Source organism: Opisthocomus hoazin, chromosome Z, assembly GCF_030867145.1.
Source record: "Opisthocomus hoazin isolate bOpiHoa1 chromosome Z, bOpiHoa1.hap1, whole genome shotgun sequence".
NCBI classification, from domain to species: Eukaryota; Metazoa; Chordata; class Aves; order Opisthocomiformes; family Opisthocomidae; genus Opisthocomus; species Opisthocomus hoazin.
This window is the reverse complement of record NC_134454.1, coordinates 81952335-81966817: the sequence shown is the minus strand read 5'-3', so window position 1 is coordinate 81966817 and position 14483 is coordinate 81952335. Positions and strand designations below refer to the sequence as shown.

The 14483-nt window shown below is 37.9% G+C and overlaps 1 protein-coding gene across 13 annotated transcripts in view; it reads left to right on the top strand.

Annotated features, from left to right (window-relative positions):
• The window catches only part of CELF4 (CUGBP Elav-like family member 4), a 730949-nt gene that overhangs the window by 86449 nt on the left and 630017 nt on the right, over positions 1-14483 (top strand). For all 13 annotated transcript variants that reach the window (XR_012766635.1, XM_075447257.1, XM_075447252.1 and 10 more), the window contains exon 2: positions 6607-6689. Coding sequence is in view for 12 of the 13 variants with exons in the window: in XM_075447257.1 (XP_075303372.1) it covers positions 6607-6689 (83 nt within the window). In the remaining variant the exon portion in view is untranslated. The remainder of the gene's footprint in view (positions 1-6606; positions 6690-14483) is intronic.

The window sequence follows — 14483 nt, the reverse complement described above, 5'->3', positions numbered from 1 at the left end:
TACTGACTGTCCTGGAACAAGCTCCTCTTGTTGTAGGCTTTGATTAGAAGTTGTATCATGGGGTTGAGAAACACTTCTTGGTGAATATCTCATTGAAATTTCCTATGTGAAATTTTGGATTTTTACAACAGATGTTTTCATTAAAAACCTACTTATTATCAAAAAACAAGTTGAAACTATTGTCTGTGTTTTGTTGAAATGCTTACACACACCAGCGGTTGCTCATGTCTCTCTGCTGCCTGCCTGGACACTGCTAAATGTAATTAAGCACTGCTGAGTCTGAGGAAGGACTCTGATTTGGTTTATGCATATCCATGTCTCATTTTGAAATATCATAAATACTTTTTAAGTGAGCTAGTATTTTTTAAATATGGTTAACTTCTGCATTTCCAGATTTGCACTCTTAATTTGTTTTTTAATATTGGTTCATGGTTGTATAGGAGTGTTCCATATATGTGCTTTTACATATAGACATACAGACCCTTATCAAGCTAGCTATAGTAGGAAAATGACAGCATCATAAGAGTTAATGGAAAATAACATAAGAGGAAAAAGAAAATTAGCATTCCACTCAGCAGGGCATTTCGGATGTTAATCTGCCTTGCAATATAATTGACAGGGGAGCTGATATCTAGGAAGATTTTTATTCCTATCTTTTTCTCTAAACAGCTAGTGTTCAGTAGTTGTGCAGCAGGGGAGATGGAGAAAACAGAAAGTTCTAGCCAAGTGAATGTTCTTTACCAGCAAGGATGTTAACTTCTGTCAGTAGGTAGTTAATCATCGAGAGAGAAGCAGATGAAGAAATTGGATAAAACATTTCCAGTTCCAAAAGTCTTTATTGATTGTGTCCCCCTCAAGAAAATTCCACTCAATCTCTGAAACCCTCAAGTGATTAAACCTTTGGCAGTCCACTGTAGACAGACTAAATGAGAATTGTTTCAAAACCAGACATGTAAACCTGGGATAGTTAAAGCAAAAAAAGATTTATTTTTCACTTTGAAATCCTAGCTGGGAGACGTAATCTGAGGTGCTGATTTTAAGGCAAGAGTTTTCTTAAGTGTTACAATCTGTCTCTGTGTAACAGATCCCTGAATCTTGAAGAAATGAACCGTTTTGTCTTCAGAGGAAGTGCTCGCTTAAGCACGAATCTAGAGCTTGGAAGATGGGGGCCAGATCTCTGGTCCATCACAGATAACTTGTACTCTTTGGTCTATATGTTTTAAAGGTAATTAGAGTACAGAGAGTCTGAAGCATCAATAAATGAGATGCTCAGACCTGTGACCAGTTGAGAGTTCCCGTTTCCCCAGAGATGAAAGTTTTTTGCTGTCAAAGCAACTCCTCTACAAGACTGTAGATATTCTTAAGTTGGAGCATGACCACAAATATGTGGTCTAAGATAAGTGATCTTATTACTCTCCTCCATTTTCTGTATACAACAGGAAGGTCTTGGATAGCTGTGCTTGAACTGCTGTTCACTTTCTTGAACTCCATCATGTGCTGCTGGAGTAAAACCCTTGGCTTCTCTGCCTTAGGGTTTTGGGAAGTTAGGTACATTAAAAGTGGTGGGGGGAAAGGTTCTACAGTAGTAGATACTATGAATTCATTTATTTGTTCTTTCTTGTGTAACTGTTTACAGAAGGTTATCTTATTCACCGGTTCATGCGCTATACCTGAGTCTAACATACAACTGTATAGGAAGACCAATTTGGGAAACCTCACTGTTAAAGTCAATGTATTTTGTTGTAACTAAAAGCATGAAGCTAACTGACTCAAAGAAGACAAAACAACAAAAACCTGAAAACCTTGTGGTAATTTTGGCCGTTCATGAGCAATGATTCTGATTTTAGTTACACTTAAGAGTATCAGAAGGGCTAAAGTTTCTGAAGTTATCACCTAGCTGAGTTGTGATAACTGGTTGAGTGCGTAGTCTACAATCACAAATCTTTGTGAATCAAAACTGGCTTAGAAGGCTGGCTTAAGTGGTCTCAAAACCTAAGGTTATCTTAACTCGTCTGGATTATCACAAGTTAGCTGAGGTCAGTGTCTGAACCAAGGATTCTTCTGAGACGCAGTAGATTATGGGTCAAATCAAGAACCTGATTTTATGTTGGTGTAATTGTATAATTCTAGTGAGTTACTTGCAAGCTCTTCCCTTGACTGGATTTATACCCCTGAACTCAGAATCTGCTTTAGCTCTTGGCTTTCTTACAAGATAAGCTTTCTTTTCTTTCTTAAAGCACCTAAAAATCTTTTTAATTTTCCCTTATGCCAAAGAGTAAACTTAGGCCTGGAAAGATTAAGGACCCCTTCACCAAAGCCTTTTGAAGAGTATAAGTATTTTTTCAGTAGGTTTGGACAAGACCTTTAACATCTTGTTCGGACAGACAGCAAATACCTGGAAATGATCATGGTTGTAGTCTAATTCTGAATAGCTAAATTTGAGTTAGGTGACCAGGGCTTTTTAGCATGTCAGAACGACTTAGCTGGTTTAAAGTGGCTGAGAGTCAACTGATTCACTGAAGTGAGCAGTACAGAGATGTCAAGAGAAAAGACTATGTTTTCATTTGTCCCGGGATGAACTGAGTACTGGTGGGGTGAAATAGTTCTTGGTTTCCAGAGTAATTCTGTTCAGCTCAGAATGTGTCTCCTGACTGTTTTGCCTCCCAGGCTTGTGCAAAATCTTCGGGAGACTTACTGTGGCGTTGAAGTTGCCATAAGAGCAATCATTATCCATCTGTATTCCATGCAATTATTATTTAAGTTATTGAATTCCCTGGAGGTAAAATTAAAATAGAGCTTTTGTTTTTTTCCTATCTCAAGCTTTTGTTTTTGTTTCTCCCTTCTCTTTAACAACCTTGTTTCCCAGGAGACCACTTGATATGTCCTCATGTTTCCAAGAGATTGCAGTTCAATAGGTTGAGAGTTAATTGCCAGCTGGGAGTTTCCAGATGTTTATGTGTTAGCCCAAAGAGCTGTCCACTGGTAGCAAATGAACAGCTGGAAAGACACAATCCAAACAAAGCATCTTTTAGCTGATTGACATAAGTCTGGAAAATTTGGCATATTTGCAAAAAAGGGAATTGAAATTAGGAACAGCTAGGAGCAAGTCCCTCATTATCAATAATTAGTCAATTAGATTTTTTTGTTCAAATTCGGATAGAATTCTGAAGCACTGTACTCAGTCATTATCATTCACACATGTACATGACAGAAATAATGTATAGACTTCACTCTGTCTTTTCTTAAGAGATGTGTTCAGAAATTTATTATACCTTTGAACACAGGCCACTCCAGGGGGCTGGATGGTGCAAAAAGGATTTGTAGTGGAATGTGAAGCCTTTCACCCAGAAGTCAGATTCACGTCCAGCCCAAGCAGCTGATGGGAAGTCAGCTGTTAAGTTGAGCTACTTTGGATTTTACTGTCAAAATGTATTTTTTTTCAGTGAAATAAGTGGTTCTGTATGCAATCAAAAGTTTCAGTGGGGAAAATTGATTGTTCTGAAATTGTTTTCCATCTGGGATATCAAAATGGAAAAAAAAAATTTTTCACCAGTTTGGCTTTTTTCTGCAAAACCGAAAATAGCTGCTGCATATGACATTATTTCAAGACTCAGTTGTTTAGGGTATTGTATCCAGTGGTGTTAACCTGAGTGTTCACTGCTCTTTTATTTAGGCAATGTTCTCCAGGAAGGAAGAATCTTTTGGAGAAGTCATATTAATGCACATTGAAAGAGGTAGCCTAGGAAAAGTAACCCCTGAAAGGGGTACTACAGTAGTAATTCCATTAAATATCATAATACAAAGGACAGATGATGTATTTTGGTGTTTTGGGGAGGTGGAGGGGGAGACAAGAAATCCTACAGCCGTTTGTCCTAATGCACAAGTAGATGAACTATGGAAATTCTTGCAGGATAGAATAAAAATATGTATTGTTTTATCACAAGACACATGTTGATGTTTTTGAAAAATACTACTCTAGTTGATGGCTGCTGCTGAGTTTGTGCCTTATAGAACAACCTTGTGAATAGTAAAGGGAAGACAAAAACTCCCATGAACTGGCCTTTTCAAGTTCAGATTTGAGGCCTGTTATAAACATTAATCTCTACTTTATTCCAGTTGGCCATTACTGGGAGGGAACTTCATACTATCTCTAAGCAATGAGGATTTACTTGAAGTAAATGATGTATTATTTTTCCTAAATAAAATATTTTTTGCCCGAGTGAGACAAAATGTAATTCACGTGTGTGACATTTTTTAAGGATCAAAGGAAAAAGAAAGACCTCCGCAAAATATTTTTTGTCCCTGAAAAAAACATGTTTTTTCGTTGTCTGACCATATAAAAGAGCAGATTTTTTCTTTTCAATTTCAAAGGATTTCTGTCCTTAACACCTTAATTGGGAAATCAGCGATGTTTGAATGCAATCTACTAAGTACTGTTTCTGGGAGTTTGGTTCTTCACAGACATGTTTGGAGAGGACTTAATGGAGGTTTCTCCCTGATGACAACTTGGCCCCACACACACTTAGGTGGGTCTTGGAAGGAAATTTTGCTCCTTCAGAGAGGAGTAGTATCGTGTCTACTCAGTCTGAATTAAAGTCATCATATGGTAGGAGTTGCAGGACGTTGTTAGCCTGAACTGTCATCACAGCCATCACAATGAGGAGAAAAATATAGCTGTCATTATGGGAGCCTTACACTGTAATGTTTATAACACTGCACTATGATGTGCCTAATTAGACTGTATCTGTTGCTCCGTGTCTGCTACTAAAGGGAGACTTTCTTATTGTGTCTAGTCAACAGAGAGTTCTCAGACTGTGATTTAGCACCGAAATTAAATTCAAGCATAGTTTCCCATTTGATTATCAAGCTATGGGTGATTTTTAAGGATTCTTTTCAATCCATTACTTCTACTAGCTGTAAACTCTCTGACACAGTTTCTTCCTCTTCTCTGTTAGATGCAGACTAACTGAAAACTTATCCATCTAAACATAGAGCAGAACAAATCCAAATAATTCCAATTAGAGTATGCAAACTTTTGCTGTTGTTTAGTCTCCTTTCTTGATCGTGAGCTTCTGCTTCTGAGTCAGTTATTGAGACATAATAAATGTGATTGGCTTGAATAAACTGACAGGAACAAGACCTTCAGAAAGCAATATAGGATAAAAGAAATAGGGCAAAAACAGTTTTTTTTTTCTATGCTAAATTAGAACATTCATCCAGCTTGTAGCTTCATTATGAGGGGAGTAGGGTGACTTCCACAAGACAGTCTTTAAGAATGTATGTCTCCTTAGTCTCTTGTGCATGACAATCTGTTAAAAATATTGTAAAGAAGAAAGGAACAAGTTCATGTTTCTTCAGTAACACTGTCTAAGGAATCAACTTGGATAGAACAATGAACATTGTATGAACAAAAAAATTATAGTGGTGATCAGTGCTGAAAAATAGTCCATAGTCTACTGTTAATTCACCTGTTGCATACTTTTTTATATGCATGGGGAAGAAGTGTATAGGTCAAGATGAGGTTATGAGACACATTTTTTTCCTTGGCAGTCTCTCTGTATTTGTGCTGCTCTTGAAAGATTCCCACAGTTTGGTGGACATACAGCCTGAACCTTGAAAGATATGATACCTCCATTTCAAGGAGCTGGAGAGGTTGCAGACAATCTGTAGTAACTTCAGAGAAATTGTCCTCTGCGTAACAAACACCACTTTTGCTGCAGGAACTGGCGGGTTTTCAGTATACTGCAGTATGAAGGAATAGTCTTATTGCGTCAGACAAACACACAACTGGTGTAAGACATTTCAACATTGACCAGTTTTACCAGAAGTCAAGCATGGATGTGGAGAGAGAAGACAGAGCAGGATTTTTGTTCTGCCCTACCGTGTCAGGGCTTTAGTATTTATAGTCCGTAAGACAACTTTTTGGAAGAATTAGACATGATCCACTGGAGCATCTCTGAGGTTCCAATGATCTGTAAAGCAACATGGATGTTTTGGATTGATTGTTTGGGCTTTGCTGTGATTGTCTTTGTATGCATGGCTGGAAGCCAATGAGCCCTTGTGGCAGCAAGTGCAGGATAGTAGCTTTCTGGTGTGATGCAAACAGGGAGACTGCTTGTCGATGCAAGTCAGGCTACAAAATAGGTGTAGTCCTTTGCAGTAGGAAGTCCCAAATCCTTGTATGACCTTTACTTGAAACACTTGCACAAAAGAAGGGCATGAGACCTTCAGTGTGACATGGCTGTCAGGGTCTTGTTCCCAGTGTTGCTGTTGGAGTAGAACTGAGATCTCATGCCCCACCTTGCCACCACATGGTTCTTTGAGATCCCTGACCCTGTACAACTCTCTGTATCTGACACTTAAACATGTATTCAAACAAGAAGAATCATTCATAGCCACACTGTTGCTCATTTTTCATTAGGGCTCAGAGGAAGCGATGATGGCTTAATTTCTTGACTCTTTGCTACTGATCTACTAAGGAGAAATTTCTATGATTGGTTTACAGGGAGTGGGGTGAGGACAGGAAAGTGGTTTTCTCTGTGTCTCATTTTTAAATAGATCCTTTCTGAAGCACTGCTCTTACTGAGGTTTTGCCTTTGTTTACAGGCTGTGCCTTCCTAACATACTGCGAAAGGGAGTCTGCTATAAAGGCCCAGAGTGCACTGCATGAACAGAAGACACTGCCAGGGGTGAGTCCAGATTGATAAGATTGATAATTTTTTTTTTTTCCAAATCTAAAATGTATTACATATGGAGTTCCCATCCTGGGTTTGGAAGCATAATGCCTCCGGTTGTTTGGATGATTCACTATTTGCATTGTGCTAATAAAATCAAGATACCACCAACTCACCCAAATGGCTTCCACACACGAAACAAAAAGCTTTTTTCTCTTACCAGGAGTCAGGAAAATAGTAATTAACTAGTTATGGGTCGGATTCTAACAGACTTACTCAGGTGAGAAAAGGCTTTGAGATTTTGACCACTACAATGAACTAGGAAAAGTGTTCACCAGGTGCTACCTCTCACTGTTTTTCACCCCTGAAGCAAGATGTGGCAGCAAAAAATCAAAAAAAAGATCACATTATTGAGTTATCACAGAATGAAAACACATTCCTAATGACAAAGTAGTTTGATTCAGTTACTTTAGTATTCAAGCAGCTGTAGCAGATTGGAAAGGCGGTGAGACAAGGAGAAAAGAGATAGGAGAGACGAACACAAGATAATGAGGAAAATTATTCACATGAACAAGATCTAAGGTTCAGACAACACAAGCATTACTAAAAATAGAATCAGCGTTATGTGGGGAAGACCTACCCTGCTGGGATGGGTTTCCTGGGGAGCAGGGAGAGAGACAGTCAGAGAGACAGAAAGACTATTTAGATATAGCCACGGTACATAGATTGGAAACAGCTAAGTACAGTAGTCCTGTGGCTAGAATAGGTCTGGTTTCACAATGACATAAAAGTCAGTGATCAAGTAATTAAGAGTGTTATCCTGAGAGTTCCAGGTTGTGTCGAAACTGAGAGGAAATTCATCCAAAATTCTGCCTTTATTAGTTGATGTTGAATGACTGAGTCCTGCACACCCATAACCTACCTTTCCACAAAACCCAAGACACACCAGTTACTCTGTTTTGCTGAAGAAACTGTGGATTCTGCTCTGCTTGTTTCCATCAGTCTGCGTCTATTTACTTATCTCTATGCCACCTTGCCAGCATGGAGATGCCCACACACTTGCTCATCTACATCTATCTTTGCTTTAAAGGCCATACCTTATGTAAATATGTACATACTTCATTCCCTAAAAATACATTTCTGTCAGCTGACAACTCCCCCTGAATATTGTTTTTCTAGAAACTCGTTAGCCGCAGATTGAAGTAACTTGACTCTTGTTGGGCTTTAGGGTTTTCTCCTGTCCTCCCACAGTGATGGGTTTTTTTGCTCTCTCTCCTCTGAATGATAGAACTGGATTTACAGAAAATGAAGATATTTTGAATAGGGATGTTTCAAGAAACATTCTACCTGAAATTTTCTGAAATATGCTTGAAATCAAATAGGTATTTATCAACACTAGAGATATGTTTGTGATTAATAGAATGTTGTGTATTTAAAAGATACTAACTGGAATTCCAGTGGTTTTCATGGAGACTGCTTGTTGTTCCTGTTATGAGCCAGACCCCACACTTGCATATGGAGCTCATATCTACTCTATGAGGTTAAAATCTCATCCTGAAGTTATATGATGAGAATAACTTCAAGAAGACAGTGGGTCCGTGACACTGAGGCCTCAGATTTGAAGAGGGAGGGAAAGTCATGATTTAGGATTTCTTTTTTCTTTTTTTTTTTTTTTTTTTGTAAATTACTTCTTTATATATCCACAGTTCAGAATCTCTAGTCAGCATTTTAGAGTTTCCAAATCACAAAACTCTTAAAGTCAGAAGTCTTCTCTTGGACAGTGGCAAAATTCAGCCTGGTTTTCACTAAGGTCAACACTTCCTTCAGAGGTTATACTGACTGATTCTAGAGTACAGGCAAAACATTTCTTCCTTGGTTTACATCATTTCTACCACACATAGCTGATACTGACCACGCTGACTTCAGAAGGGGTTTTTGTTTTATTTTACGCTTTGAAGTGACAAATCAGGATTTGATTGATTTGAGAACAGTTGAATCCTCTGTCTAAAATAGTGGCCAGGTTTTTGAGAGTGCTGAGCACTGACTGCTCCCATCCCTTTCATTTCCAGTTCTGTTTGTTTCAGGATAAGGGTTTACTTTCCACCAGCAAACCCTCTGTATACAGCTTTCTGCAAAGTTTCTGAACTCTTCTTCTGAATGATGTCACTGTAGTTTATTTAAGGAAACCAACCTTCTCTCTTGATAAACTATCATGCCTGGATATTGTTTTATGGTGCCTATGTGAGTAGTGGAGAATTATTTATTACTTACCTGGCTCTTCTTGATAGCATGCTCCAACAATATCAAGCATAGTTCATCACAATAAAATAAAAAGCACTCATAAGGTCAGAGGTCTAAGTCCTCTTACACGAGTTCAAAAATGACACATATATAACACCTTCTCTTGACCGTCTACTGTCTGTGACACAAAGAGTGCTACTAAGGAGGTATTAAAAGTAATTAACAAACCTGTTATAGGAAAAAAGAAAGTACTGCTACAGTGAGCCGTTGAATCAAGACATTTCTTTCCCATCCCCCAGTAATCTGTGTATTTCCCTGCTCTTGCAATATTGCTGTTTGTCTTCTTTGTATTATAAAACACAAATTTGAGTCATTTTTAATAATATGCACGTGAAAGCTAATGTATGGAAATGGTAAGGCATGAGAAGTTTGTGTCCAAATTTAGACGCCTTGCCTCTTAGCAATGTATCACTTTGTTTTTAGTGGAGTGGCTACATGCACATATTTTACAGTAATTACTTTCTGGATATGCTTTGTAAGATGACAGAAATATGTTTGACATATTTCTGTGTTATATGTGGGACATAAAGTCATCTTGTGGAATAAGAAGCAAGCAGGTATGTGTTGATTAATAAAGTCTTTACGGCACTTTGTTTTTGGGCAGGAAGGAATCATGATGGATGTGTTGAAGCAACTAGAATGGAATGTAAACCATGAAATTATTAGTTGAATCCTCTTTATCTAAATGAATTAGGCTATTTTGGAAAATTTTAAATCGTCTTGCCTAAAACGGAAGGTTAACCTAGCAGGGTGTGTATGTATATGTAAAGAGCACTTTATAAGTGTTGGATAATTCAAATTCTAGCATTTACTTGTGATTGTTTATTTTACATATAATAGAGTAGCTGGATGATGAAGTATATTAGTTCTTTAATAATTTATAGAAATGCTTTGATGTTGCAGTAATTACATTAAAGGTCACATATCAAAGGTAATTTGGTTGAGCAGCTGTGATGGTTTCTCAGAAGCAATCAATATTGCTGTCCGTGGTGCTGATTTCACCAAGGGGACTGCCAGATTAAAGGAAGCTTATTACCAGGCAGACTGACACGGGGGAAATCAAGAACAGATTGGAGAGATGCACTATTCTCTTTCCCCACCTATAATTAACACTGTTCACCATAATCTGTGCTAATCCTTCAGAGTGGGAAAACACTTTTTTTTTTTTTCTTTTTTTCCCTCCAACATTGTAAAAAGCAAATTAGGCAGGGAAGTGCAATCTGGGGGAGCAAGAGAGAGAAAGTAGAGAAGGTAAAAATTGATTCACCCTTGGGATTTGTGATGCTGATATATCTCTCAATGATAAAATGCAATATCAAAAACACAGCCCATGGTCTTGAGGAAAGCACGAGGCGGGGAGGGAACAGATCTAGACCGTGACAGTGCAGGGGATGTGAGACTTATCTACCTGCAGATTTGGTATAATAGTATCTGTTTGCCCCACAAAGCTCCACAGGAAATGAAATCATGGAAATAAAATTATGTTTTAAGTGTAGTCATTTTGATTACAAATTACAGTGAAGCCAACCTTTTCTGTCCTTTCTTTTTTCTTTCTGAAGTGAATGGCAGAGGATAATGCAGAGAAATGTAATTACGCTATCAAGATCTACTTTTATTTATAGCACAAATAAACTGAGCTCATGTATGATAAGCACAGTGGCATTTTTTTCCTCTAGTTCTTTGTGGCTCTCTCAGGCAATGGGATTGAATAGTCCATGTATACTTGGGTGGAGGCACTGCCTCTTTGCATAAAGTTAAAATCTTCCTGTAAGACTTGCAAAGAATAACTATGAAATTAAGTAGCTAAGAAATTGTTAACCTCAGCAATCTGTGGGGCTTATTCAAGCTGGAAAATAGACTTGGGTTTCTTACTGTGTCTATTGCTCTTGAAAGAGAAAGTGGTACTACTGGTATGCTAAATTTCTCAGGACATAACATAATTAGATTTCTTTCTAACTGTTCTGATATGCTTTGTGTCTTCTGCCATCTAGAAAAAATGCATTCTGCTTTATTCATCATATGCAAAACTATGCATCTTTAACATTAGAAGACAGGTGAGCTTGTAAAACTCATACTAAACCAGTTTTAAGCAAAAAAAAACCCAAAGTTCTCTAATGAAACTAAAATTGTGTTTAGCTCTTTTGAAAAAAAAAAAAAGTTTTTCAACATTATTTGTCTTATTGGGCTCAATTCTTACATACACATGAGGAAAGGCACCTGAGTGAGAGGGGCTGGGGGGGTGTTTTGCAAAATCTAGCCCTTCTTGAATCCTTGTAATAAGGCTTAAAAGATTTATGTGTCATGTGGACTTCAAAAGTCCTGCACATATAGAATGGATTTCATTGTCCAAGCAGACCTTGCTGTAATTTTACAGTCTTATTTTCTTTCTTTAATGTTTCACAGCTCTTTCTAAAAGCTTGTTAGAAAACCATTAAACCATATATCACCTTGCACACTGTGTTATGCCAAAAATAGTATTATATTCCTATACCTTCCCATTTCAAAAGTTTTCTCTACCAATGTAAATTGCAATTTGGTCCACAGTGGCAGACTGCATGGGTTCCATTGATTAAAGTAACCTGCTGAACACACAGCCTGCTCACCATGCCCTTTAGATTTTGAAAGAAAACACATCTAATTGTTCCCCTGGGAGAAACATGTCTGTTTTCTGAAGTAAAAATGAAGACAAAAAGAAATAAAAACAGATTTGAGGTAAGACACTTGTAAAAAACAGTCCCGTAGACATTCTCCATTGCTTTAAAATTTTTGAGTGTCAATGTCATGGTTAAAAATCTTTTATTTTATTTTTTTTTTACCCCTTGTTTCCTTCCTCTGACTGACCAGCCAGTAAAAGGACTTTTGGATCTTGCTTTGGGAAAAGGAGGGGACAAGAGAGGGAGAGGAAACCATATCCACTTTCCATTTGCTAAAAACCCCTGTAGTTTGACAGCGTTACTCTGTTCACCAGATGAGATGAAACACCTGGGTCCTATCTGCTTGGTAAACATTAAAGTTCCATTTCACTAGTTAAAGATTGGCTTCTGTATCCCTATACAGCAACCTCTGGAATACAAAGTAAATTCTCTCTCTGCCACCCAGTTCAAAAAGCTCTGGAGGAAAAGGATACAGTGCAAGCATTCTGACAGAACCAGCGTGTTGGATGTATGCTGTTATCTCAGCTGAGTCTGGTGTATTCATCACATTTATGGTGGCTAACAAGCTTAGCTTCATATGCAAAGTGGGAACAAGGCTTCTCAGTTGTGCTTGAAATTTGGTGGTAATTGAAAGATGGTGTGCAAAAAATAAATTATAAAAGTAGCATTGTCCCATCTTTCTAACTTGACACCTTTTTGGATCTCAAAGGATGATTTCCTAGTTATTCAACAAAAGCTTTTGCTGGACCTTCTTTTGCTTTATGTGTTACTCAATGACAACTTTGCTCTCTGACGTGTCTGCCATAGGAGGATCAATCTAATTTTATGTACAACTGTAAAGATGAATGATAAGTAGAAGGGATTCAGGCAAGTACAAGCTGAATAAATTATAAAGGGCAAATGATGACAGGACTGGGGGTCCCAAGAGACAGTGATATGATAACAGAAACTAAAGATGAATTTATGATGGATGTAGTTAGCATGTACTGAGGCTGTTAATTCTTCAGGGTAGTTTTACAACTTCTTGTGATTGGAGCAATCAAAGTATTTCATTTTAAAGAGATGCTGTATATTTTCACTTGTCTGTTCTGCATATTTGTATGTATGGCCTCATTTATATGCATAGCAGTAAACTCCCATAGGCTAGTCAAGCTTACCTCGTATCAAAGGGCCCCTGTTCTCTAAACTATAATGCCACTGTTTATGCATAAATAAATAGATAATGTGTAACGATTCGAGGGCAAACCTGGATCTCTGCAAAAAAAAAAAAAAGTTTCCATTTTGATAGAACACAGCAATAAAATCTTTTCAGATCCTGCAAGTATCTCAGCACCTTCAGCTACCTTCAAATCCAAGCCTGGGGACTGAGATAGCTCACAGATGCCTGATGAAAAATTACATATAACAAGTTTCAGGTAGGTCAAATTTTGGGCTTAAGCTACTTGAAGAGTCGCTGATGCAGCATCATAAAGTTAGAAGCAAATCTGATCTCAGAGCATTTCTTGATTGCATTTCATTCATACTCTTATTTCTATCTCTTGTTCCTTATTATTAAGGATATTTGCATGAAAATGATCTTTTTTCCTTCCTCTGAAGGGTTGTGTCTTGTCTGTGAGTAATGCTTACTCTGGCCTACATTTGTGAATGCCATGGGTTTGATTCTGACTTCATTTACACAAGTGTAAATCAGCAGTGATCTGATTGAGGTCAAGGGATTTATATGGTGTAGGAAAGAGCAGACTCAGCTATATTTGTCACTGCTGAAATGATGTCATCGTGAACAGTACCATAGCTCTAAATGAGGAAATGTATTTCTACCAAGAATTTTTGCATCCGAACATCTGATCTCACAAAGCTCTGAGCATCCCTGACACCTGCTGGGCCGTTCAGTAGCTCCCATGGGCTTTTTACTAGAGAGAGGTCCCAGCTCTGAACTATAGGAATGAAGGATGATTGGTGTCTTCTTGGTGTTTCAACAGTGTTACCCATTAGATACTAACAAACCCTAAACACTGGGGTTTCCAGTTACATCACCCTACTTATTCAAGTGATGATGGGATACGCCAGGAACAACTTGCAAACAGTAAACCTCCACTTCTCATCCCGTGTTCTGAGTCACAGAGAAACACAGGGAGAGAAGAATAGGCACACTTTAACAGTCAATTTTCTTTTCATCTGTTCAGTCATATGGATGGTATTGTGTGACATTATCTAGTCGAGGGGTCATTGTTCGTGGGCTAACCTTTCCATAAACACCCACTTCCTGTGTTTGCATTGTATAGTAATGGAGAAACTTGTTCTGATTGTGATCTGTAATGCAAGGCCAACATAAGCTTTTGATAAAGCACTTAGATGCAGATGCTGTGTAATTATGTGATTTGGACTTTCAGCTATGGCAACATGCCCACCTATACTATAGGTTTACCAGTGGCAGCTGTTATACTCATAGCTTACAATAGCGTAAGCTGTCTGCCCTGTGTTTCTTCATGCAGCGAATACGTGTCTTTAAATCCTTCAGATACTCAGTGAGACAAAAGTAATTTTTTTTTTAAAGTACAAAGGTTGAAGACCATACAAAAGAGTGGTGGATTAAGAACGTATGTCTGCCACCAGTATTATTATCATTGAAACCTATAAAGGTGTGTCTTAGTCTAGTTTAATTTAAGTAGCATGTATAATGGCAATGAAAACATGAAACCACAGAGCTGAATGCTGTGGAGCAACTACATTAATGACTGTAATTTCTGAGGGGATCATTATGCCATAAGGACTTTAAGCTTGCCTGAAACATTATTTCTGTTAGTGCTACTTATGCTAGGTATGTTAGGAGTATCTACACATGTTGAAAACAGAA